Consider the following 26587-nt stretch of genomic DNA (forward strand, 5'->3'; position numbering starts at 1 on the left):
AAGCAATAAAAGAAAATTTTGTTACAATGATATTAGAAACAATGTTCTTAAAAATAGGGTTTGGTGGATTGATTCTGGTGCAACCAAAAACATGTCCAAAGACAAAAATCTGTTTAAGAAATATGAACCAATAGAAGATGAAAGTATTTTCTACATAGGATTTGAATTCATTTTTGAAAAGACTACTTTATGTACTAGAAATTAGAAAAAAAAATATATATGCTAATGTTCTTAGTAACTTAAGGTTCAAATTAATATTTGAAGATAAATTTACTCTATCTAAAGGTAGAATCCTTCTAGAAAAAAATTATATTCATGAGGGCATGTTCAAGCTTAATATTAATAAGAATAAAATTTCTCATGCTCATATTGTTGAATCTTCTTATTTATGACATCAAAAAATTGATCAAATTGAACTTGCTAATGGATATAGAATAAATGTCTAATTATTTGTTTGTATATGCTAATTTTTGGTACTGATTTAAAAACTCACCCATGGTTCAAGGCTGAGAAGGCCCTTGCACACATTTATCAAGATCGCACAAAAAATAGGTTTAAATATAAAGCACATAGTTTACATTACTTACCGTTTTTAACACAAAATTGACAGGAGCATGCATGGGCAAACTTTCCACTACGGGCATCATATGCATTTATCAAATGACAAAATGTAAAAAATAGGGAAGGTTTAAATATTGAGCACATAGTTTACATTACTCACCGTTTTTAACACAATTAACAGGTTGAGCGTGCATGAGCAAACTTTCCACTACAAGCATCATATGCATTTATCAATCAACAAAATATTAAAAAAGGGAAAATATTTAATTGTTCAGATGCTATTGCAATGGGGAACATAGCTTGGTGCGATAGTAAAATGCTTGGGCTGACAGATGCAATCACATGGATTTGAGTCCCGTGGCAGTCACTTTGTGCAAATAAAAGCTGAAGATTAGTCTAATAGTTCATGCAACCCATTCCTCTATGACAGTCAAGCAGTAAGATCTGCATCTCTGAATAGTTTGATCGAGGGGCAAAAACATCAACATTCTGACCAAGGATTATAATATGGCAGAAGAGATTAGCATTCAGGTTTTCTTGGTCAGCAGGACACGACAGCGATATTCCCCAAGAGCCCATATTGGAAATATGTTTCGATACTGTGAATAACTAATCATGCAGTTTCTGTTGAAGACTCCCATAATTTCCTGTAGAACACAGACGCAAGCAAAGGAAAACATTAAGGAGGAAAAGCCAGACATGCATAAACAAAGGCAAGCATTGCAAAAAAAAAGTACCCAATATTTAGAAATTTTAATGTGCATATTCATGTAACACACATAATACAAGAAGCACCATTTTGTGCCCCCATTGTTACCTACTTGGGGTTCAGCAAAAGGAATCTTCCTTTCAGCTTACTACGAGTATTAGAGAAAGCCAGGTCAAGTCACCTTTTTGTATTGAGATCTGTTTTGTTAATTAATTTGACTATGTTGGGGCATCATCAAAGAAAACATGATTGAAGATAAAAATCAGCACAGGACAATGTAACATAGAAATAATATAATCTGATTTGGCATTGAACTTATCGGTCATTATACGAAGAAAGAGAGAAATCTCTCCTGAAAGCCCTTCAATGGACAAAATAATCTTGCAAGCAGTAACATAAAAGGTGTCACTTCAAACAAATAATAATGGATGATCAGTAGTAGATGATATATACCATTTTCTTTTAAATATCCATAAATGTTAGAAATAGTCTACATTTTTCAGGTTCTTTATAAATTGTTCAACATGTGCAAAACTGTGAGCTCTTTTTCAAGCTGTTAGTCAAGCTTCAACAAATCATGGGTTAGAGTGACATTTCATAGTTTGCTGAAATTAGTTGTGACTTACTTGTTGTGGAAAATTGCCACTCTCCATTTGCATATTAATCAACACCTTTGCTGCTCGGTGCAAAGGTTCTGGGTCTCTCTCAGCCTGTTCTAGATATGACACAACAAATTTACACGTTAGAGGCAATTTGACTAGTCAGCTCAGAAATAAAAACTTCAACCAAATAGAAATTTTGTAATTAATCTTTGAATTTGCTTATTCATAATATGTGGGACATTTCAGAGTTTCTTCTTTTTGGTTCAACAGCTTGACTGGAAACTTTATCAAATGATGACATTGGTGGCGCCAAAACATGAAGAATCAACATCAAATCATCCTCACTACCACTGATATGCTCCTGTCAAGCATGACATTTAATGGGAATTCTTGCGCTAGTCTTTTATGACTCATTCTGCATTTAAATTACAAGAATCTTCACAACAAGTCTTGATTACCTTTTTGATCAACTTGCTTCATTCAAGTTTTATTCATGGTTCAAAATTCACTCTTTCCAATGAAGTTTGTTTGCTAGATGTTAATTAAGAAACCTCTTTTTATAAATTTGAAGTATTCAAATCAAACTAAACTTCAATTCATCCAATTGTTAGCTTCGATTCATTGAGATATATGAGATTAGCAATGATGAAGAGATATTCCACACTTGCAGTTAATTGAATAACCTCCGCTTGATTTGCCAACAGCTGTTAGCTCAGCTGGTTGGCACCCTTCTCTCTCAATGAGAGGTCTTGAATTCAAACCTACTGCTTTGCCCAGGATGGTGCCACAGAAGGAAGAGCCTGTATCAACATCCATGCAATCAGATGTCCTGATGAAATCCTATGTAAATAATTTGTTTTGTACTAAACCACAAAAGTCTCCAACAAATAATGTGCAACATCATTTCCAAGGACATGAAGAATTTTGTTATTAAGAATTTTATTTGGCATGTTAATGATCTCATGATCCTATCAGAGGCCCAAGGTAGAGTCCCAATATCATGGATATCTTGCCATGAAAAAAGCCTCCACTTCAAAGGCAACAATCTAATATATATATATATATATATATATATATATATATGAAAGCAGAAACTAAGAGAAAATCAATTAGCAATTGAAGCTGTCCACATAAGCAACAACTTCTTACCTATGAATATCATCTAGATCACAATCAATCTTCTGGATGCCATGTGTCTCAACTATCCTATCTAACAATCCTTCAAGCATTGAATGACAGCATTATTATTAAAGGATTGCATTGAAGCCCACTTATGTGCATTAAATTCTGTCATGAAAGCATGATGTTACTGTACTATTGCAATTAAAACCCACTTATATATGTAGCTGAGAATATGGATTGACACCAAAAATTTGGATGGACGTTATGTTGTTATTCATAAATAATTTTTTGAAAAAAATGATCAACTATGTGACTTAGAACCCACGTGCAACACGTGGGCTCAAAACTAGTTACAATTTATAGCCAGACCATTTAGTAATTCATCTCAAGATTCTAGTTGATATCAACTTATTGCAAAAAACTGTAGTAACTTATTTCATCGACTTGATTCACACTCAACTTTGGTTTCATGGTTTACTCTTTCTATTAAATTAGGTTTGCTTGAAGTGAAATGAGAGTGTACACATATTGATTTAAGTATTAAAATTAAATCTAAATTTTGGTTAATACAAAGCTTAGTTTGTATTCATTAAAATACAATAGAGTAGTTATACATTGACCCTTTAGAAGAAAGAATGAAAATGATGAAGAGATGTAGTACACATGGTAATGGACCAAAATATCTGCTACAAATATCTTGAAATTGCTTGTTTCATATTAGATCATATTTTATTATGAATATTTTGTTACTTATTTCATACTAATTTTTAAAAGCAACTTGGCAAATTAGATAAAACACAGCAAATAATGCGAATATCATTCAAAGGATATGAAGAATCATGTTGGGAGGAAAGCATGGCCTAGAAAGTTTTTCATTTTAAGTTAGTGGTATGATAGTTCTATCAAAGGACCATAATAAAAGCACCAACATCAAGATTATTTAACATAAGCAACATCTTCATCCCAATAGCCACCATCATTGGACATAGCCAGGCTAGAAATTGAGTCTCAACATGTGATTCTATAGAATTCATGTAAACATTCTCAAAGGAGAGTTTTCATGCTATATATATATCAACAGGTTCGTGAATAGCTGGACAAGCAGAATAGAATCATACTGATGCTAACAATGCGTAATCTCTGTTGATGAATAGTAATTCTTAGTCTTGCTATATCAACATTTCTCAGATAGAAAAAGGTAGATGCAGCAGAATTAATTACATTGCCCACCGCTGCCAACAGTATCAGCATTATAAAATGACATTGCATTTTCAATATTAAAAGGAGATGAAATATTTGCAGCATACTTCAGATGAGCATGATAAGGATATTTCAACACCTTCCAGAGCAAGATACTCTTCAGAAGTAGACCATGCATCAAATCAACAATGAAGGCCTAAACAGTTTATAAACCAAAACATCCATCTGACTGATTGTCAGGTATATTGTATAATTTAGGTTGAACTTCAAGTTGAATGTCACTGATAGAATCCATACGAACCTTATCAATACCGCATAAAAAAAAATTGTTGTTTTGAGCTTCATGACATACCTCATCAAGTCACCTTCCACAGTCATCTTCTTGTTATTTTCAGAACATTTTGATGGAAGAACTGATCCCAATATCCATCTCATACTGGCTAAAAAGTTGAAATCTCTGGGCCTTGGTTTGAAACTTAACATTATTTAAGGTACCCCAGGTCCTTGTACAACATGATGGCTAATCCTAACATCAGGAATTCATTCCATAGGGTGTTTTTTTTTTTTTTTTTTTTGATTTCCTCCAGATATACTTGGAAATATATGACGACACAACATCCATATAATTGCTATCTTAAAGATCTCAAAGCATAATTACTAATAAACCAATGTTTTAAAAACCAGTACCAAACCCGGTACCATCTTTTCATTGGAACTGTACAGTACAGGTATGATCCCAGCACAGACAGTACATATTGAAGCTGATAGTGTGAAAAATAATGAAAAATTTTTGGTACAGATCGGTAAGTTTGGTAAAAATACCATCGGAATACAACAGCATGGTTGCTATAAACTACTGAACTAGTATACAGGGTTTTAGCATCCCAACACCTGTACAAGTACCGTTTTCACACTGAAACAGTATGGGTACCGATGGTACCATTCCTCTCTGGTCATTTCTGAAGCCATGAATAAAACTGCTCCATTTGGAAGGTCCTAGATGTCCAACGAGCTATTGTGAAATCTAATCCTAACAAGTCCATGTTGGGAGTGGAAATCACTTAATGGAAATCAGAGATGTTATGGGTCTGGTATGGCAATCAGAATATTTAAGATGTTGGTATAAGGAAACAAGTACTTGAAAAAAAGAATAGAAAAACAACATTATAATTAATCATCAACTGCACCAGTATCAGTATGAACACATTATATCTTAGTGCATAGCTTAACATTAGCCAAAAGTAACCTGGGACATAACTGCATCGATATGTATTCCATTATTTTCAGTGCATAATTTAATATTGGACACTACTAAGCCAAGACATATCAAGGCACATCTCCATCAATCTCAAGCCTACACTTTCTTTTGTCACACTCAGATATTTAAACAAACATGAGACAATTTGACAGGACTTTAATGCATCATCATGACAAATCAATAATCATGAATCTTAATCAGTTCATAAAAAACAGACCTGCCCAGCATCAATTAGAGCTAAGATGGCCCATGCAGTGTTCGCTGCATGACATCGGTCGCCCTCAAGATTTGAATACACCTATTTATGAGGAAAAAAATGAGTTTCCAAAATGAATGAAGCAAGAGAGCAAAATCGGAGACTATGATTGACTTTATTTGAAGCAGAGGCTAAATCCAGCCAGATGGGCATCAAAAATTCATGAGATAGCGACTGGCAAACCAACCGTGTAGTAGAAAATTTAGTAAAAACACTATAATTGCACTGTAGGATAATCGAGCTTGCATCATGAAGAGGACTTGATAATTTTGTTGCATGCAAAACAGGTAGACATGAAAACTCTAAAGCTCATAGCAAAATAATTGATAGTTTAGAAAACTGGAAATGTAAACCAACCTTCAAGCTTTTGACCCACTAAGTTTTATCAAAGAAATGAATATTTCCTCGCAACTTAAGTATTTTTGAGAAGGCAGTTCCATTGGAAGAGCTTAAGCTTTTCAGCATCCTTTCAAGGATCTCTAAATGGCAGGACATTCTAGATATTTCTTGCAAGAAGACTAGGCAAATTCAACCAGGAAAAGATTGGAAGATTGTGCAGAAAGGACTCAGCTAAAACCCACCACTCATGTACACGAGGATTGCTGAGGTATCTCATCATAACCCCTTGGTGTGAGAGTTTCCTACTCACTTAACGCCTGTTCTATCTGTATTGTATATGAGAATGGCTGATGCTTTAGTTTGATATCAGAGTCACGCAGAAAGTCCTAAACTGCGAGGGGAAGGCCAATTCATGCACAAAGGGATGTAGGCAAGTTCTACAATGACTTTGGTCATGAGGAAAAGTTAAATAAAAGATACCAAGCCCAAAGTTTTAATTAAGACCCATAAGTTGTCTAGCTTAAATATGTTTCCATTACCATTCTTGCTGTCCCATTCTCAGTAGATAAAATAAGCTAGTGAGAACACATTTAACAAAAACAGCTTACATAAAGCTGGAAGTCAGATTAGCAAGTTACTTCAAAATAAGAAAAGAAGGTGACACTACATAGGAACAACATTTGTGGAACTAAAAAGAAAGATAAAATAGGAGAACAGAACTATCCTTAGGGGCCTTTACAACACTAAAGTCCAATAAGGATTTGCTATTACAGAACTCATTTAAAAGCATAAACTGTGGTGCAGATTGTCAAACCGGATACAGAAGATAGAGACAAGAAGAGGAGATCCTCTTTCTTTTTTTCTTTTTTTTTTTTTTGGTGGGTTGGTTTTGGGGGGGGGGGTGCCTATCAGAAAAGCAACTTCTGAGCTACAAGGTGAAGAAAAGGGGGGAAAAAATCTCTGAAAAGAATCATGAATGATGTGTCCAAAAAGAATTAACAGTGTCTGGTACCATGAAGCTTCTGACATGAAAATCCCTTATCATCTGAACGTGCAAACATAGGATAAGTCATATTATCATGGAAGAGGAGGAATATTAAACCTAAATTTTATTTGTTTAGTCAGTGTAACATCATCTTCAATTTGGATACAACTCTTCCATGCAGGTGCAGAGTAGAGGTACATTAACTGTAATACCATTAATGCTGCATGATAAGAAGTCTGTTCAAGTGCCACTATAACAATACAAATAGAGTATTGGCCTTTCAGTTCACCACAGTTCACCAAGCAGAAAAGATTTCTCAGCAAAATTGGGAAGTATATGAAATTGGCATAACATATACAGTTTTATTTTAAGTCAGGCAAGATACCAAGATCATCAGATTCTCCCACCAAAACACTATAAAAAGCCAGATTTATTAGTCAAATAAAGTTCAACATTTGAAACTCATCTGTATGCATAATCGAGAAAAGAAATATATGCTCAAACATTCTCATAGACTGTCTTATTTCTGTTCAAAAAATTCAAACAGATAACTTATGTTTCCCTTTTAAAATCAGGTACTTCTCAGCTATGAATTAATGTGAAAATAACATATAGACAAATCTCATTCAGAAAATGGAAGAAGTAACACCAATGTCTGTGTTGATACACTATAATATGGCATACTCCTGCACAAGAGTGAAAATAAAAAATAAAAAATCTGGAGCACATCTTGTTGGAAATAGTTACTTTGTTTTGACATGAAAGATAGCTCTCTCCCCAACCACCTGATGCCAGTTGTTTTGACAACAGAAATTGACACGCTTTACGGATGCTAGAGCTGTTCTGGTAGGTCCTTCCGGCAGCAATTAATCCCTTCACTCCAAACCATGTGCCATATGTGAAGCAAACAGCCCAAGAGCCATACCTGCAGAAAAATAATGTTAGAAGGCAACCCCACTCAAAATATTAATGAATTTAAGCTGTCTTTCAACAAAATAAGAAACATTATTGTGGGCTGTCACAGATGAGGTAGCAAGGCAGAAATATGTGTTGGTGCCATGAGACAGAATTTTGATGCAAATAGGAGACACTATGTACAAACCATGATCCATCAGGTTGCTGAATCATTTCAATGAACTTAGCTGCTTTTCTAATGCAATTTTCTATATCATCTCTGCGATGGCCAGGGTATAATTTCTTAAATGATGTCAGTGCCTGTATTGCAGCTGAAGTACATTCAACACATCTGCACAGCAACTATAACTCGTTAAATATTATCTGAAGAGAAATAGTAATAGAGAAAAAAAAAACTCTTCTAAAAGAGCCTAAGTATTGGAATCTTACGGATAATCGATAACAATGTCCCCAAAAGTTTCAGCAGGATTGATAATCTAATTGGAAAAGAGAAGTATTTCAATATACATCTCAAGAATGTTCCAAGAAGAAAAGATGAGCAAATAACAAATTGCTAGAAGCAATAATATGCTTAGCTAACCTAGAAAGTGTAACTTCAAGGGCCAGTCAAGGCTCTCAAGTTAGCTGACAAAAGGATTTTCTGCTGCAGTATCTATTTCGAATTTCAATAATTCTTTTAGAAGAAACTGACCTTCATGTTACACGGATACAATCTTCACTATTACGAATGTAGTTCCTCAAAGAATCCTTCTGTATGGGGATATTTTATGAAATCCCACTATGAGATGTAGAATATCATGCATGCAACAGTTTCTAGAATGAATATATTAGTTAATTTAATAGTTGAATTTGCTAATTGGTGCTTTCTTTATGTACCAGCAGAAAAGTATGGGACAAAATTTCAAACTTCTTTTCTTTATGTTCAAGCTTTTAAAACATGGCCAATCTCTTCCCAGGAAAATACATCCCATGAACGAGTGACTTTCCAATTCCAATCCTATCAAAGATTGACTCTAAGTTCTCAGTCACCCAAGAATGATTCGGGTTTCTAAAATGTAATCCATGCATTTAAGCAAAGAATAAAGATAAATTTAAGAAAAAGTGAATAAATAAACAAGGAGGTGCTTATTAAGATATTACAGAGGAAATTTTGGTGACCGCTAGTGATCAAAAATTTTAAGATTAGCATTGGGGGTAACCTGATATATGCACATAAAGTCAAAGGTATCCGAGTAAAATATGAATAGTAAATTGTTTTATAACATAGTTGAGGTACGTGTTGGCTGCTGCTTTGTTGTTAAGGATATACACGAGGTTAGGTCCACTGCTCAAGAACCATAATGCTTGAGAAACCGAGAGAGTTCAATAAAAATGAGAAATTGATTGAGAAGAATGAAAGTGGGTGGATGATTAATCAGAAAAAAGATACCTATTGCTTCCAGCAGCTATTATGAAGAATTGCATGGAAATACCAGAGGTAGGTAGGTGGTAATTTGGAATTAAAGATTTGATTATTTTCACGGCATACTATGTGATGCCCATGTCTAGCATTGTCATCCTAGTCATCAACGGGGAAGCAATTTCCGGAGAAGTGCTTTTGTAAGTGAACGGAAGAGATGTGACCAATACAACTTTAATATTTTAACTGTTAAAGAATTCTCAAGTATAATCACGAAAAAGCAAATCTAATATATGTATATAAGGTTTGACCATACTAGACCACACCAGATAGCACGAGACGTACCAAACCATACGAATTCAGTACCAAAATGTGGTAAGGGGGGTGTATTGATGCTCAATATGTCGAACCAGCCCAATACCAACACAACAAAAGGTTGGCACCGGTATGGAGCTAGCATTGAGACCGCCAACCTTTACATATACTACCATGGAGGCTCTGCTTCTGCAAAGATCTCCATTCATGACATAAATGCCCATTTTAATAATGCTATTAATAGCTTTTTATTTTAGATAATAAGGAGGGTTCTTATTTAATGTGATTCTTTCTCAAAATATAATATCATGAATAAGAAGCTTATTAGCTTTATTAAACCATATCAAATAAAGAACCTTTCATTAGTACTACTAAATTAATATACAAATAAATGACATTATTAATGATCATATTTGCATAACGTATGCTGACATTAATGAAAAATAATTTTCATTAGTATTGTACCCTATCCATATCCATCACAAGTCATTAGATTAAACTAATATTTTATTAATTTCTATTGTATTTTTATGATCATGATCTTACTTAGAAGTAAAAGTATAATCATCGATGACCCCGCCATATTGCATTTAAATATCCCCTAGATGCACTACTTTTTTATTTCTTATTATAAGTAGGTCTAATCATTATATTATTGTTTTATAATAATATGTTATTTTACTATATCAATAGAAACACATATCATTAAAATTTTGTATAGCGACAATATATTATAATCACAGTTTTATATCTTATGGGATGAAGATGTCCCGACTTTTCTATAAAACCGGATGTCCCGTTGTTCCGTCCTATCCTGATAACAGTCATGAACATGCATCCCAGTAGATATCCTCCATCTCACTCCCCTTCTTTCCTTTCTCTGTCTTTTTTTCTTTCCTTCTTTTCTTTCTTTTTTTCCACATTCCTTTCTTTTCTTTCCTTTTTCTTTCTTTTTTCTCCCTTCCTTTCTTTTTTTTTTTCATTTTTCTTCTTTTTTTCATCATCTTTCCTTCATTTCCTTCTTTCCTCCTCTCCTCGCATGGATGGGTTTCGGAGTCCCAAACCTATCCCAATCTCATTTTCCCAAAAGAATAGGATGGATGGCCGGGACACCCCCCATCTCGTTGGAACGTAAAACCTTGATCATAATATTAATATCAAAAAATTATTTTAGATAACATGAAATAAGATCAAAGCTTAGCAACAATATTGATAATATTAGTATTAATATTATTGGTAAAAAATACTTACTAAAATGAAAAAAAAAATTAAATTGTCATAGTCATGTCTATATTATCATACAAATTTTGTGATATACTCAATAAGCTTAATTTATACTAATTATTAGCATACTGATAACAATCTATACTGATACTCAATAAGGCTCAACTTATAAGTAAACTCTTATTTAGTATGGTTCTTTATTTCTCAAAATAATATATTTTTCTAACAGCTATTACAATATCATAATGGCACCATGATGGCTTTGACCAACTTACATAATGTTTTAAATATAATTTGTTACACTTCTATATTGCATTTTTATAATAATTTGAAAACTGATAAAAAAATCTTACCCTATGCAACCAAATATTTATCATCCTAGTAGTCAGGCCAATAACAAAACAACCTTATTGCAGAAAGCACCACATATGTGTAATCAACAATATTTACCTTAACTGATAACACACAACACAGCTTACCCAAAAGCAGAACGTCACTTTCATCACTAATTTATGGTTCTCCAAATCACTTTCACAATTCATATCCATTAAGGGTGTCCTTGGCTTGCACCATCTCATTTGGATAAACATTGCTGGTCTGCTTGTTGGATGTAACACCGCTTTTGGCACCTCTATGCTTTTATAATTAACTATACCATCTATCCTTCATTAATTCCTGAAGCTCACCTCCTCTTTACTTTTTGCAAGGAGGACTTCATGTGATTTTGTTCAAACCACCAGCTTATGGTTCATAGGGAATTCATGAAATCACTGGGATAACAAAATTTCAATAGTTCACCTTCAATATCTTCATAGACAAATAAGCATAACTGAACACTCAAGCATATTGACAGACAAAGCCACCGAAAGTGTATTTAAAAAACTGACTGACAGCCTCTGTACAAGAAACTGGTCAAAACAACATGGGGAAAATGATTCTAGACCATAATCACCCTCATAGAACAAGTCTGGGTTCAGAAAGAAACTGCATTTGTTATCAATAGAACTGAGCTCAATCTTAAATTGCCATGTAGCTTGAGGATCAATGTGCCTACTATTCTAAGACACCATCAAAGAGATTTTGGATGTGCAGCAGTACTGGAACTAGCTATAAAATTTACAAATTCATTTGATTCTCTTAATAAAAACATGAAGCTTTCTAATATTTTCTCCAAATAGTAACATTCATAAGTATGGTCTGCCTTTATCTAGAGATGCTATCTGAAGTGTCAAAAGTACTAGCTTAAAAAAAATTTTAAAAAAAAAATTTTAAAAAAAAAACACCCTGACAAAAAGGAAAAGACCTCACAAACTTGACCATAAAATTAAGAGTGTTTTCTTATTCACCAGTTGCATAGATACAAGAGGAAGCCATGCAGATGCCCATGGTAAATATTTTTATCTGAATAAATTTCCAAGAAGCTGAAAAAGAATTAAGGGATTATACACAAATACATCTTCTCAGTTTAAAAATAAGTAAAGATACTGTAAAAGAATTAGAGGATGCTACACAAATACATATTCTCAGTACAAAAATAAGTAAAGATAAAAATGCTGAGGAACTGTGAACAGCAAGGAAATATACATGTACAAGTACTCACCTCCAACCAAGCATAGGATCTTGCGAGTTCATAAGTTGCAAAACCACCATCTTTGTTCTACCAAAAAACCAACAAAGGATAACATAAAAGACCAGGGTTGTTGCATATAGTAAAAGACTAGCAGATATACACAAATATTAACAAAAACATCAAGTAGAAAATACTAGTAAAAAGAACAATGTTTATGAGAATAAGCATTAACAGCCTCAGAAGGGTCTCACATAAGGCATCCCTTGGCTCATTCCCAGCCCAGGGACAAAAAAGCATGCTTAATAAAGCGGACCCAGTTCATATATCATAGTACTTCAGCTCATAAGTTCCCTAGTCTGATGCGGGCCAGGATTTTTTGGCCTAACCCAACTTGCATGCATCGCAAGCAACACAAATGCACAGGCATGCATATATGGAAACATGGATATAAAGATGCACATGTTTCAGATAACTTTTGAAGATGCTGAGTCTATAAATGCATGGATGCATACATTTCCAAGACAAAGCCAGAACCCATATTGAATATGGCTCAGGCCTTGTTGGTTAATTCAAACTCTGTCAACAGGCCTAACTTCTAAGCCCAGGCCTATACATTTCACGTTTGGAATTTCATGCCTATATGCAGGTGCAATCCACTAATATTCCATGAGTTAATAAAGTATTTAGGTTTGGTCTAAAGAATTAGGCACATATATAAGCCAATGACACCATATTCAACTAAAATATTATTTAAATGCTCTTTAAATTATGGTACAGACAGATTACAGCTAAAGCTAATATTAAGATATAATTCTTTTACATGGTTTTGACTTTTTGTATTATACATGTAACTTTGAAGATTATTTAATTTTATTAATATATCAAGGTCTGGAGGAGGGAAATCTTGCATAGTTTGGTATGCTACTGACACATACATACATTACTATTCTTGAACAATGCATCTGCAGTTGGAAATGCAACAAACTACAATATATTTATATTCAATTCAAGGCCAAGTTACCATAAGGGAAAGAATGACATTAACAGCATCATAAATCCGCCCTGCACATAATGGTTCACCAACAATTTCCGGAGAGATCTTCGACAGCAATAATGAAGCCTGGACAAGGAAGAAAGGTATAAACAAGAATAGCATCAATAGAAGCAATAAATGAAAGATGCACCTTCAATCCTTCTGATGTGCAATCTGATATGGGCCATCCATGATCTGCTGTAGAAAAGGGCCATGCACCTTTAGAGATGTGGCGATACCAGAAGCTAAGATCACCAGGGCAGTCTTCAAGAACCTTCAAAAATATGTGAAATAATACAAATACAAAATTATTGGTGAAAGTGTAACAGGCACATCAAAAAGAAGCATTCTGCAAAAGAATACAAACCTGTGAATTTTTTATGTAGTCATGTGCCCGCCTAAGAGTAGGACCATATTCTTCAGAAAGGTCAGTTGAGATAATTGCTTGAACAGTGAAAGCTGTATCCCACAATTGGCTGCCATTATAACCCTGCATTTTGTAAATGAGTATTGACTACTTAGACAATGCTGTTGGAGATGCAATGTTCAGTCAAATCTTGCAGACACCAAGAAGGATGCCAATGAGCACAAATAGAAGGAGAATGAACTTGATAGTATCTTAAAACCTGCATTTTCATGCCATCTTCTGCAAGCCACAGATAATCATAGATTCTTGGAAGGTGCAACTTGAATGCTTCTGAATTTGGATCTTCAATCCAGCAGGAAAGCATATTTAGTACCTGCATATATTAAAGTTCAGGCAAGGAGTGCTTCATGCTACAATAACTACATGATATAGAAGAAAACACAACATGTAGAAAACTAAATAGATTGTGATTTCCCACCGATATGACTAATGATTTATATTAAACAAAGAATCTTTAGCAAACTTGGGAACAATTCTAGGATGCCATATGATCTAAAGCCTGATAATGAAGCATCACATACAACTGATAACTATTTCTAGGATGTGAAGCACACAGCTCCAAGATTCTCGGAGCAAATAATAACTTATTAGGATGTAAGTCCAAACTTCAGAGTTTAACCACATGTCAAGCCAAAAACAAGCCTGACCCAGGCATACTCAAGTTATTTTGCATCTACAAGAATTAAATTAACTCTTCGTCATGATGGATTAGCTAGCATCTAGTCCATGACCATTAGGTTGCAGATAACCCAGTAACTGAACTATGCCATGGGCTGAGTTCAACTCAAAGGCTGTGAGTTGATTGTGAAATTTACTATCAAATGCCAAAAAGGCAAAAAAATCATACAACCATATTTCAGATTGTTCCTTTGATAAAATTTTAGATTATATTGATGAATGTACTTGCATTTGACAGCACTGAGAGAAGCTGAGGGGCAGGTGCAACTCCTTTGACATGTTGCTGAATATTAAAGATGGTTTTGGAAACTTAGGATGTCAATTAAAAAAGAAACAAGATGGGCACAAGATTGTCAAGCAAGAGCACAGGATCATTTTGTGATGCATGTGGGATGGTCTCAGATGACAATGGGGCAAAATATTGGTGCAACATAGGCATAGAATGATAGCAAAGGATAGCATGATGAAGCATGAGAAGTTGGTGGTGGAACAATTTCATGGTCAGTGCTATATGACATATCATTGATAAATAGTGTCAAGTGCTGGTTCAAGGACTTCTAATGTCCTGCTAACATGGCCTAGTCTAGTGGATGGTTGATTTATGCATTTGATGGATGGAGCAATGGACTGAAGGCCTCATATCTAGACCTAGTTGGGCTCAACTACCATAAAAAGAATGAGTAATGAATATATTGAGGGTATAGAAAATTTAAAGTTCAGAAGAGAACATCTAAGATCCAAGAGAATATTATGAATTTTATGACTCCCATGGTTACAACTTACAATGGTTTAAATGAACAACTATGGAATGTAAAAGAAGTATATGAAAGGAAAAATTTTAGGTAAGCATCCAATATATAATTGAACCAGCAAAGACAGCATTATCACAGTTCACTATAAATTAGCACAGTTGAATGAGTTCTAGTCATTAAGAATGCAATAGTTGATTATCTTCCAATACCTTGGTTAATGAGTTACTAATAAATTATTTTCAAACTGTAGGAAAAGACTTCATTTTAGTATATTTGTGGAAAAAACACCAACATGGAAGAGTTTGAGATCATAGAGCAGCAGAAGACTAAGACAGTTCAACTTTAAATCCACATAAACAGCTGAATCAAGCCCCCCACAGTACAAAGGTACTCGTGATAGAAAGCCCCCCGCACTAAGACTGCACAGATATATACCGAGATCTGGTCAGGAAGGTGTTTATGTTAAATCCTAAATTTATCAGCACACATAAAAGAATCATTTCATATACAATGATAGAAATTAGCGAATAATCATTTTCGTGATAATCCCAGTAATGAATTTCAAGTCTCATACACCACCACTTATCAACAGAAAACAGAAACCGACTCTTACATCTACAGGATAAAGATGCAAGTGGAAACTTTCATGCTTACCTTGTTAACAGGACCAATACAAATATATCGAGTATTCTCATCCTCATAATGAATATGTTGCATTGCAGTATGCAAAGCCTTCTCTCTCAACTTGCTACCAGGCAAATGCATTAGAATAGGTTCAACAACTTTATGAAGTGAAGCCCAAATTATATCCTGTATCAGTGGGTGGGGATAGTACAGATCTTCCTGAAATAAGAAAACAGTCAATACCTCAATCAATAAGTATTAGCCCATATTTAGGAGCTTTCAAATGTCAAGATATGTTTCGTCAGCCTTAAGAATTTTGCCAACCAACTCTCAATCTGACGCGAAATCTATGAATTGGTGAAGTGTTTCAGGCAAAGCCTCCTTGGCAAAATGACCCAACAAGGCCAAACCACAAGTGCTACACAGGCCTATGCATGGAAATACAGATTGCAACATAAAGATAACTGCATTCTATCTAAACAACATCGACTCAAGGCACAATATTAGTTTTAAACACTAAATCTGAATGACAACATCATGGCAAACATGCAACTCCAGGTCCCCAACCAAGACATTCATCATAGATGGCACAGAACTACCTGAACTACTCATATCAAAGAATTTGTGTATATGAACTAGGAGTCTAAAACTTGTAGATGGGGTTAATTCAAATCCTTCACCATATCATTCAACCATGTGGATTATTCTCACAAATTGCTCTTTCAATGTGCTTAAGTAACATGGTTTCTTGAAGCTTTGCTCTAATGAGCTTTTTCTTTCTTGCTTTTTGTTTGATCTGATGTCATGTTATCTTCTATTAGCTTATGAGCAGGATTTCATTCGATAGTGCTATGGAAATATTGAAGACCTTTTATAAGCAACAACTCTCACCTTTAGATTAATTTAGGATGCTAGATTATTGGAGGTTGAGGTATAAAAACAAATTGAGTGCTCTTAACTTGTCAATTTCTCATTAAAAATTACTCAAAACAGCTTGCATGTAAATAAAATTGTGAGCCAATATAACATAGCATATTATATCTTGCATATTGAGTGTTGGTACGATATGTCAAGACTGACCTATATGGGCACAATTTTCAACAGTCACCTCATCCTGTAGGTTATTTATGTACACCCTTCTGAAAAGGAAAACATTTTGTTTGGAAAAATGGGACTCAATTGTATGCTGGACCATTTAGAAGAAGCATAATGCATGCAACTTCAATAGTAGCAGATCATCTATCGCTGTTTGGCAAAAGTTGTAATTTATGCCATGTGGGAAGCTTGTGCTGATGATATCTTAATAGCATATACCACCAAGCCTTCATTTGGACAGCACAGGCCTTGCCACTTGTGCTCAGTAGCAGCGTTCAATTCTGAAGAGCATCAGCCCTCGTTTTGATCCCCATAAATATAAATCCACCGCTCAATGAGCAGTGGCTTGATCTGCCTAGGGGCTGGGCTTGGACCTAGGTGGGGATGGGATAGTTATAGCATAGAGAATGAGGAACAGCGCCTCCCACTTCTCAAAAAAGATAGTTTAATGGTATATTTCTCCAATAATTTCAGGAAGTGGAAGCCAGATCCGCTCACACCTCCATGATCTTCTTCCGCTCACTCCTCCATGATTTTCTATTAGAGGTTACCCTGCTATGAGGGTTATGGGCTGCCTTTCAAATTGTATTGGGCTAACAAACAATTTAGTTTTTGCAGTTGCCATGATGGCCCATTTTCACCAGTTTGGTGTCTCCACCAACACTTCCAATTTATTCTCTCTCTTTTCTTTTAGCTCATTAAGTTAATGTTATGAATTTACGATACTTGAGCAAAATTTTAATTTTTATTAGTATTGAAAGAGCATGGACATAGTTATGAGCATAAGGTCTTTTCTTGAATGCCCCTCAAGCTTATCTAACAAATAACGACATCAATTGGCTGGAAAATAAATAAAAGTATTAGTGGCTAAAAAGATGATGATGAACATGACAGAGCTCCTATATTTAGTATAGGCATGAAGCTGTTTGAGGCATTACTCAACACGTATATCAAGTTCGAGTACTATGTCGTGAATGAAATAGTGTCTGATCTCCATACATCTATCACATTCACTGAGTAATATATATAAATGCGGCAAGTTCATTTATCCTATGATAACAAGCTAAGCAAAGGGAATTGACCAATATGAAAGAAAAGGATCATTGCAGCAGGCATGTTTCCAAATTTTAACACAATGCTTCTTATTTTTTTTCAGAACTTCCTTAAGTCTCTTTATCTTTTTTCAAGTAGACTTTCTAAAAGTTGCACACTTTTCTTAATTTTCTACTAGAACATATTGAAATGATGAAAGAGGAATGCCCACAAACAAACATGTAACTGCCAAATTCTTTAAAATTTTGTCCGCACATATAAAACTAAATTACTTCAGTATATTCAGAATTCTACAAGGCAAGCCTACACATAACAAATCTAACTTCACAAGGAAAACATGTTATCAAACACATATTTTACCAACCTTTGCACACTCATTTCGAGCTCGATTCCAATCTATTTGCCGATAGGGACAACCATATAGCTCCTTCCTTAGTGATAAAACTGTAGGTGTAATTGGACCCACAAACCTCTTTCCATATATATAAGACATGGGCAAATAAACCATCCGACAGTGGCACCACATTCGTCCTGTGAAGCAAGTAAAGTTAACATAGCAAAGCTGGAAGCATTCAAAAATTAAACAAGTCAGCATTTAATATTGCACTAAGGAATGGTCCCAATCAAGATTCGCGGTCTCAATATTGGACCCCATACCAGTACCATCCTATCACAACGTCAGTACACAATTTGGTATAGTACGAGACAATGTACTGAGTGTCAGTATGGTTCGAGACATCCTATCGGTATGGTATGGTACACCCCATACTGGACAGCATGGGACGGTACGACAAACCATGATCCCAATACAAGGATAACAATGAAATCCTCGGATAGTAATAACAAGAGGCATGCCGTCCATTATGAATACTCTTGGACAGTAATAACAAGAGGCATGCCATCCATTATGAATACTCTTGCCTTTATTATCTAAGGTAGTAGATCTCATCTTTTGTAATTAACTAGGGAAGAGAACACTATGAATGCAAACTCAACCAAGCCCAACCCCAAACAAGTTGGGATCAGCTTCATGAATCCTTATCCACCATTCCGCTCTATTTAAGGCCACACTTTTTGAAAGATGTAGAGATATCAAGTTGGCATTCTTTACAATGAATGCAAAGGGAAGGAAAACAAATTTAGTGATTTTTTGTTAGAAAAAATAATGATACTTCTATCGATTTCTTCAAGTACAGATATTAAATGTTATATATTAGATCAAACAAGTGTTGCTAAGAATGGAAATTTATCAAAGGTCCATAAATTATGGAATAATTGTGATATATCTTCATATATCAAAATCAATTATATGTTCTTGGTTTCCATATTTACTCAAGCGAATTCTTTTTAATTTACTTGTTCTTTTGCATAAGATATCAGCTATCACACCAACCACTTTGTTAGATCCATGGCCTGTAGCCTACGGATCATACTTAAGAAAAAATTTGTCCTGATCTATAACATATTAGAAGGAACAAAAGATATAAGTAGACAAAAAAGCATGAGAGCATTTTGTAAATATCAACACCTTTGGTCCTCAATTTATAAGGAGGAATATTCATAAATTCGAAAATGAATAAGTTGCCCCTCAAATATTGAAACAAAAAGAATGATCTTAAGATTACCAGCAATAAAAGACAATATAGTATCATAGCAACCTTTATCATGCAAAAAGGAAATAAACTTGTGAATTTAATCACACTTCATTGAGATAATGAACACTCAAAGAGGTACCCATTCTCTCTGGGAATGCATCAAAACTCTTAAAATATTACTACGTTGGTTAGCAATCGCCTCAACACCCAAAGTTCAAAAATAAGTAAAATCAATGAGTTCATTGCCACTAAAAATATGTTTTACTTATAAATTCTTCCAAAATCTGGCTTATCTTTGATCAAAAGAAGACAAGATGTACTACTTATTTTGCATTCCTATACATATGGTACTATTCTAATACTAATCAAAAATTGTCACCAATAACCCCTCCAAGGAGAAATAAAAAAGACCAAAAAAAACTGCTAACAACAGATGGGGGGAAATTAGAGAGAGAGAGAGAGAGAATACCAGGATGGACAGGGAGAAAATATGGGAGTAACCACATCTCTGGAGGTAGTGGGTTGTTGCCAGACCATTCAAACACTCCAAGTACCTGCAATTATTTCAGCACAAGGATATTAGAGATTACTCCTTACAAGTGACAAATACAAGCTGTCATTTAGATGAATGAAAAGATTAGATTTATTACAGAGAGCCAAAATTTTCCCCATGATGTTATGGTTGTCGCACCACCATGGTCTAGAATCCAAGTTCGTGCTTTTTGCATTGCCCCATCTCCATCATCAGGTCCTTCACCCAGCAACCTCAATGTAACATATGTCAAAGCTGAACCAAACATGGTGCTGTGGCCTTCTATATGCAAACCCCAGCCACCATCTTTGTTCTGCAATGTAATTCATTAAGTGTTCAATATATTGAAGCTTCAGATCCTCTATGTAACAAAGAACTGCTATATGAAACTCAGAAGGTTTTTAATTGTGGATGCCTGATGATTGTAGAGGTAACGACGAATCTCCCGCTTGTGCTCTGGTGATAAAACAGTATTTAATGCTCCGGTAATAGATAAAGCTACAATCTGCACCATATAGTGAATCAAACACATAAAACACTTGTCATCATACAACAAAAAAGCAGCAACATGATGCCTTTACCCCCCTCATCAACTAATTCAGCAAGACAAATGAAATGCATATTCTCATATTTCTTTTTTTCCAAGACATTGACAGAAGGGCATCAGCTGTAACTTAGGAATAACACAAAAACAGCATGTTCACATTAGAGACAGAAATGATCAAAATCATCATTCTGCAGTATTAAATATCAATGCTATCTATACATACACCAAGTGTACAGTACTAATTCAACATAAACCAGTGCAAAGATTGAATATATGCCAGATGGGAGCAAGTACCAAGCCAGGCATAAGGAACATCGGGCCGCCATAGTCCCCAGGCCAGTGTCCATCATGTGCTTGGAGAGTAGAATAACAGCTAATAGCCCTTCTTAAAGAGGTCAAGACAACTTCTTCTGTAACATCTTGATGGTCTTCTAGCTTGATGTGGGGGAAGTTTATTTCAAGTGGATTCTCCTTCGCAAACTGCATTAAGAATATTAAAAAAGAATCATATCACCACCTTCAAATAAAGGAGATGAAAGGCAAAGTGAGGGGGGAGGGAGGGTCCATTTCCCATCAGAACACACTTTGCTGTCCAAACTATGGAGTTCCAGAGTCATTCTTATCTATTCAAAAGTGAGCAAATGAGCAAATTCATATGTTAATGCACTATCATTTGGCATTTTTAAGTATGGAAGACATCCTAGCAGTTAGAGAGTCTTAGCCATAGAACTAGCATATATAGATGACTTGAAGTGAGTGTTAGAATTTTTTTTTTTTGAAAATAAGTGTCAGTAAATTCTACCATCATAACGAATCACAGCACAGCAATTTGTGCAATCATCCAAGCAACATTGCCTATCATCAACCCTTGAGTCCCAAAGCTAACTCTAACATAATTATTTCAACATCAGTTAAGTATCATAGTAGGTGAAAACCCATAAATCTCAAATTAATTTCTAAAGTTTTAGAAACAACTTAAAATCCCAAAATAATTGTACCGGCATGCTCGATGCTTTCCTATGCAATGATTTTTAATGGCCTAGACATGAATTATGCAAGACAATCAAATCCAATCATGTAATTACAAGTGTCAGCACACATGACCAAATATTTTTCCACCTTCAAATATATATGTAGGTCTTCTTGTTCCATTATTTCTTAGTCTTGCATATTCTTCCATAAATCATAACTAGCTTGTGACGGATATTCTCAAGTCTTTGATTGATAAATTCTAAGTTTACATATATTGAACAAGAATAACTAGGGCTGAGCAAATAACCAAAATCCGAAAAAATCCACCCAATCCGACCCGTATGAAACTAAACCCATATGAAACCGAACTTGAATCGGATTATGATTCGTAAAAAATTCGGTTAAGTACGGTCAAATTCGATTTCTACATTTTTAACCCATATAAAACCGAATCCGACCGATCGATATAGTATTTTCAATACTTAGACTATTTGGAGAATTGAAAATTGGCAATTATGACATGTTATGCACTAACTTATGGATGTTATAAAATTATTATATCCTAGTTTCTATATAAATTGAATGGTGTATTGGTTTGTGATGTTTAAAATTAACATTGGATCAACATTGAAGTCCAAACCGACACAACCCGTCCGAACCTGCTACAAACCATTAACTTCGGTTTCAAACGATTTATATATAATAAACAGTCGGTAGTGGGTTGGATTTTCTTCAACCCGATTGGATTCGATCGGAACAAATTTTTCTTTCAATTTGACCCAACCCGACCTGTGCTCAACCCTAAGAATAATAGCATATTTGGGTCTCCTAACTACTTCTGTCAATAATCATAGACAACTAGCACATATTACTACCTACCCCAATAAGATAAACATTTAAAAAGAAAAAAAAAAAGGCAAGAAATATACCTGCAACTGCATGAGGAGATCAGCACTGTGCTTCATCTCAAAACGATGCTCCCGAAACAGCTCACGGGCCTTCTCGACCGCAGCGATCTGCTCAACCGTGCCCATATTCGGTTCAAATTCCCAAAGCTGCCTCCCTACGTGGTTGTTCGTGGTCCTCAACCATGGGCTGCCACCCTGCGCAATCTTAAGCCTCCACATTGCCGAATCAAGACGAAGAACTGCAGAAATCCATCCATTAAAATGATCAAAACAAAATCCAATGGAGAAAAAAGGTTCAAGATTAGACCAAAAATAGTATATAAATCCATTGCGCTGCAAGAAAAATAAAGAACGCCGGCAAGCATATAAACCACATAAAATTCATTCTTCCAATAAACAAGTAAAATCAAGAAACAGAGAGCAATGAAATAAGAATAAGAAGGGGACCAAGTAAAATATTTACAGTTCAAAATGAAAGGTAAAATCAAGAAAAAGATATGCACGAAGACAGTACTAACTTCAAGCTCGGGATATTTTGACGGCGACGAGATGGAAAGATTGGAAAAGAGAGTAGTGCAGATTAGGGTTCTTCCATTCTTGAATATATCTGGAAGCTCCTTATGGCACGGGGATGTGGTGGTGGTGAAGCGCTCTCTTCCGTCTTCTGTAAGGAGGAGAGTGAGCGGAGACTCTTGGGTCTGCAGTGGTATTTATTTGCAAAAGCTGCGATTTTTTTTCCGAAAAAGGAAACTAAAAAGGGACGGGTGAGAATTCAGAAGCGGCTTACCCCGCGTCACGATGGGGCCGCCTCCGGTATGGCTGTGGCCCCTCCGGCCGCGACGCGTAGTGGGAGCTCCAAACCCGTCGACTCGGCTCGACCGCCAGCATTTCCCGAAAAAGGAAACTAAAAAGGGACGGGTGAGAATCCAGAAGCGGCTTACCCCGCGTCACGATGAGGCCGCCTCCGGTATGGCTGTGGCCCCTCCGACCGCGACGCGTAGTGGGAGCTCCAAACCCGTCGACTCGGCTCGACCGCCAGCATCATGCTTCTACAAGATTAAGCTCTCAAAAACCTCACGGAACCAACTCACACCGCCACAACTCGCACAAAATCCCAAATAACTGAGAAAAAAACCCAATTGGAACCTGAGAAGCCCTCTAGTCTCCCTCAAGTGCTCTCTTTTCCCACAGATCTCTAGAAAAGATAATGAAATGAAAAGAAAAAGAAGTGAAAAGGAAAAAAAATTCATCTAAGTGGGAAAAGGTCATACCCTTAATTTTTTTTTTTTTTCTGTCTTTCCTTTATTAATTTTTCCAATGTTTTCCCCCGTTTTTCCTCGATTTTTCACGTCCTCACGAGTCCCAATCGGGTGGGACGCTTGGAGCGGCCGAGGAGACGATGGCTGGGTTTTTGTGTCGGGTATTTCCTTCCCCTTTGCGCGGCCGAATATTACTCAAACATTTACGGGTTGGTAAAATATTATTCGATCTCAGTTTTGTCCGTATTTAATTTATCATAAATAAATTTAAATTATAAATAAATTAATTTATTTAATAAATAAATTGAATTTAAATTTTAAATATTTAATTTATTTAAGATTGAATTGAATCAAATAAATCATTTAATCTGTTTAACCTATTTTTGACCTATTTAATCCAATCTATTTAACCTGTTTAATCCATTTAAGATCTGTTTAACTTGTTTAATTCATTTAAGACCTGTTTAATCTGTTTAAAATATATTTAACTTGATCTATTTAACCCAATCCGTTTAATCTGTTTAACCCATTTAACCTATTTAATCCGTTTAACCTAATTTGATTTATTTAATAAATAAATTAAATGGATCGGATCGGATTACCTGTTTAATAAACAGGTCAGATTCAAATTTAAATTTTTAACTCATTTAATAAATAGATCGAATTTGAGTTGATGATTTTTTTATCCGATTCATTTATGATCCAATCCGATCTGATAGTCACCCTTAATCAAACCTCGCATCTTAGTACTAATAAAGTTCTGATATGAAAAATAAATTTTAAATTCAAATAAATTTTGATTTTAAATTTTAAATTAATTTTAAAAAATATTATTTAATAAATTTTATTAAGATTTAAAATAGATGGAATACCAAAAAAAAAAAACTGCACAGCCCGTTGTAGCATTAGATGTGAGGTTATATTTTTAGATCTATATATTATATTTTAATATAATTTTTTAGGATAAATTTTAATAATTTATGTATAAATATGTAAAATATTTTAATTTACTATATACGATAGAAAAATATTAAAAAATTAAAAAAATAAAATAGATTGTATTAATTAGATGTTCTTAATTCATAAAAAAAAATTAACTTTTAAGATTAAATTTAGAATTTTATATTAAAATATATAAAAATATTTAAATTTATATTATATGATCTGAAAATATTAAAAGATCTACGTAAGTAAGATTGGCCATTTCAATTGTATAAAATTGAAACATATATATATATATATATATATATATATATATATATATATACATGTATTAAGTTTAAAAATTAATAATTAAAAAATAAATTTAAAATTATGGATTATATTTGTTAATTAATTTTAATATTTAATAATAAATAATCTGTTTATGGATTTGATTCTAGTCAAGACATATTGATCCGGATCAATTTAATGTTATTCTATAAATTGAGCTCAAAAAATCAATAATCAAGATTGGATTAAAATATAGAGTTCACTTTTTTTTTTTTTGAATCCAGTTTAGATATATTATTGGTTTAACTATGGATCAATTTAGGATTGGACTAACATTGAAAAAATTAAAATAAAATAATTTTATATATCATATTTATATAAAAAAATTATTATAAGTATTTTATTTTTTTAATTCTTGTTGAATACTTTTTAATAGCTTTGATGCATTTATATTGTTCTTGTGTTTGAATTCTATGATAGAGACTTTTAATATATTTTATGTTCAAAACTTTTGTCCTAGTTTCAATTCAAAAATAATATTGTTGGATTTTATTTATGTTATGAATTCAAAATGATGAAATAAGATAAAAAGATTATACTTGAAGTGATTTAATTTTAAATATTATCATTTATTTTTTTACTCTTTTTTTTGTTAGGAACCTTCTCAATTCAGTAATATTTTATAAAATTTTTTGATACTAATATTTTTAACATAAATAAAAAAATTATCAAAGATCAAGTATAGACATATATTTATTAATTAATATTTTTTTTCTAATATTATATATTATATTATATAAATATTTGTATATTTATAAAATATTTTAATTTTTTTTTATTTCTCTATCGCGAAGCGCTAGTTACATGCCGGTAAGTAATGGAGAAATTCTTCGTGCACTGCATGTGGTGCAATAAAAATGACGTGGAATGCACCGTCCAATCACGTTAGAGCACGTAGTTATCACTTTCTAATATATATTTCATAGCATATTTAATACCTACCGTCTGTTTTTTCATTTGAAATTTTGAACGATGAAAATATATTTTTTTTTTAATTATGATATTTTGTGTGGATATTATGATATTCTATATCAATATTATGATATCTTACGTTGAAATTATGACTTTCTGCATAGGATGTCATAATTTTTTTATAAAATATCATAATTTTGATAAAAATATTTTCGTCATATAAAAATTTTATAAATTTTTCAATGATAAAAATATTCTCCTCTCTTTATGATATTCTGTAAAAAATATTATGACATCCTGTGCTGAAAGTAATAATTTCAACATACAATGGTGTCATAATTTTTTTTAAAAATTATTTTTATTATTTAAAATTTTAAATAAAAATTTAAAATTATAAATATTAAATGTGTTATAGAAAGCGGTCATTACGCGGTTCAGCTGTTTGTTCTGCATCGGATTTTCTGCATCGGTGG

At 33.9% G+C, this 26587-nt stretch overlaps 1 protein-coding gene across 5 annotated transcripts; it reads right to left on the reverse strand.

The window, feature by feature from the left end:
- Nucleotides 1–671: 671 nt before the first annotated feature.
- Nucleotides 672–23656, reverse strand: LOC105049267 (cycloartenol synthase). 5 transcript variants are annotated; one of them, XM_073260704.1, is made up of 20 exons: nt 23459–23656; nt 23190–23335; nt 22693–22910; nt 21086–21271; nt 20660–20749; nt 20363–20557; nt 20182–20266; nt 18482–18648; nt 16000–16188; nt 14115–14228; nt 13856–13978; nt 13640–13762; nt 13477–13575; nt 12486–12542; nt 8377–8423; nt 8135–8278; nt 7780–7957; nt 5670–5750; nt 1897–1985; nt 672–1208 (listed from the first exon to the last, which is right to left on the reverse strand). In XM_073260704.1, exons 3-19 carry the CDS (start codon nt 22888–22890, stop codon nt 1935–1937), a joined length of 2127 nt encoding a protein of 708 aa, XP_073116805.1. In that variant the 5' UTR covers nt 22891–22910; nt 23190–23335; nt 23459–23656; the 3' UTR covers nt 672–1208; nt 1897–1934. The 5 variants fall into 5 exon arrangements, 4 of the variants coding, with proteins under 4 accessions (XP_073116805.1, XP_073116803.1, XP_073116806.1 ...); XM_073260702.1 differs by having other exon boundaries at nt 1897–1980; nt 23459–23655; XR_012142618.1 differs by lacking the exon at nt 672–1208 and adding an exon at nt 2556–2672 and having other exon boundaries at nt 1923–1980.
- Nucleotides 23657–26587: the final 2931 nt, after the last annotated feature.

Source organism: Elaeis guineensis, chromosome 7, assembly GCF_000442705.2.
Source record: "Elaeis guineensis isolate ETL-2024a chromosome 7, EG11, whole genome shotgun sequence".
Lineage (NCBI taxonomy): Eukaryota > Viridiplantae > Streptophyta > Magnoliopsida > Arecales > Arecaceae > Elaeis > Elaeis guineensis.

Excerpts from the sequence above, each read along its gene's own strand:
- LOC105049267 (XM_073260702.1), bottom strand. The coding sequence starts at position 22,890 with ATGTGGAGGCTTAAGATTGCGCAGGGTGGCAGCCCATGGTTGAGGACC. Across the intron at positions 16,189-18,481 it reads CTCGAAATGAGTGTGCAAAG|GAAGATCTGTACTATCCCCA; the intron begins GTTGGTAAAATA and ends TTCTTATTTCAG. Across the intron at positions 14,229-15,999 it reads GTATTGGTCCTGTTAACAAG|GTACTAAATATGCTTTCCTG; the intron begins GTAAGCATGAAA and ends TAATATATGCAG.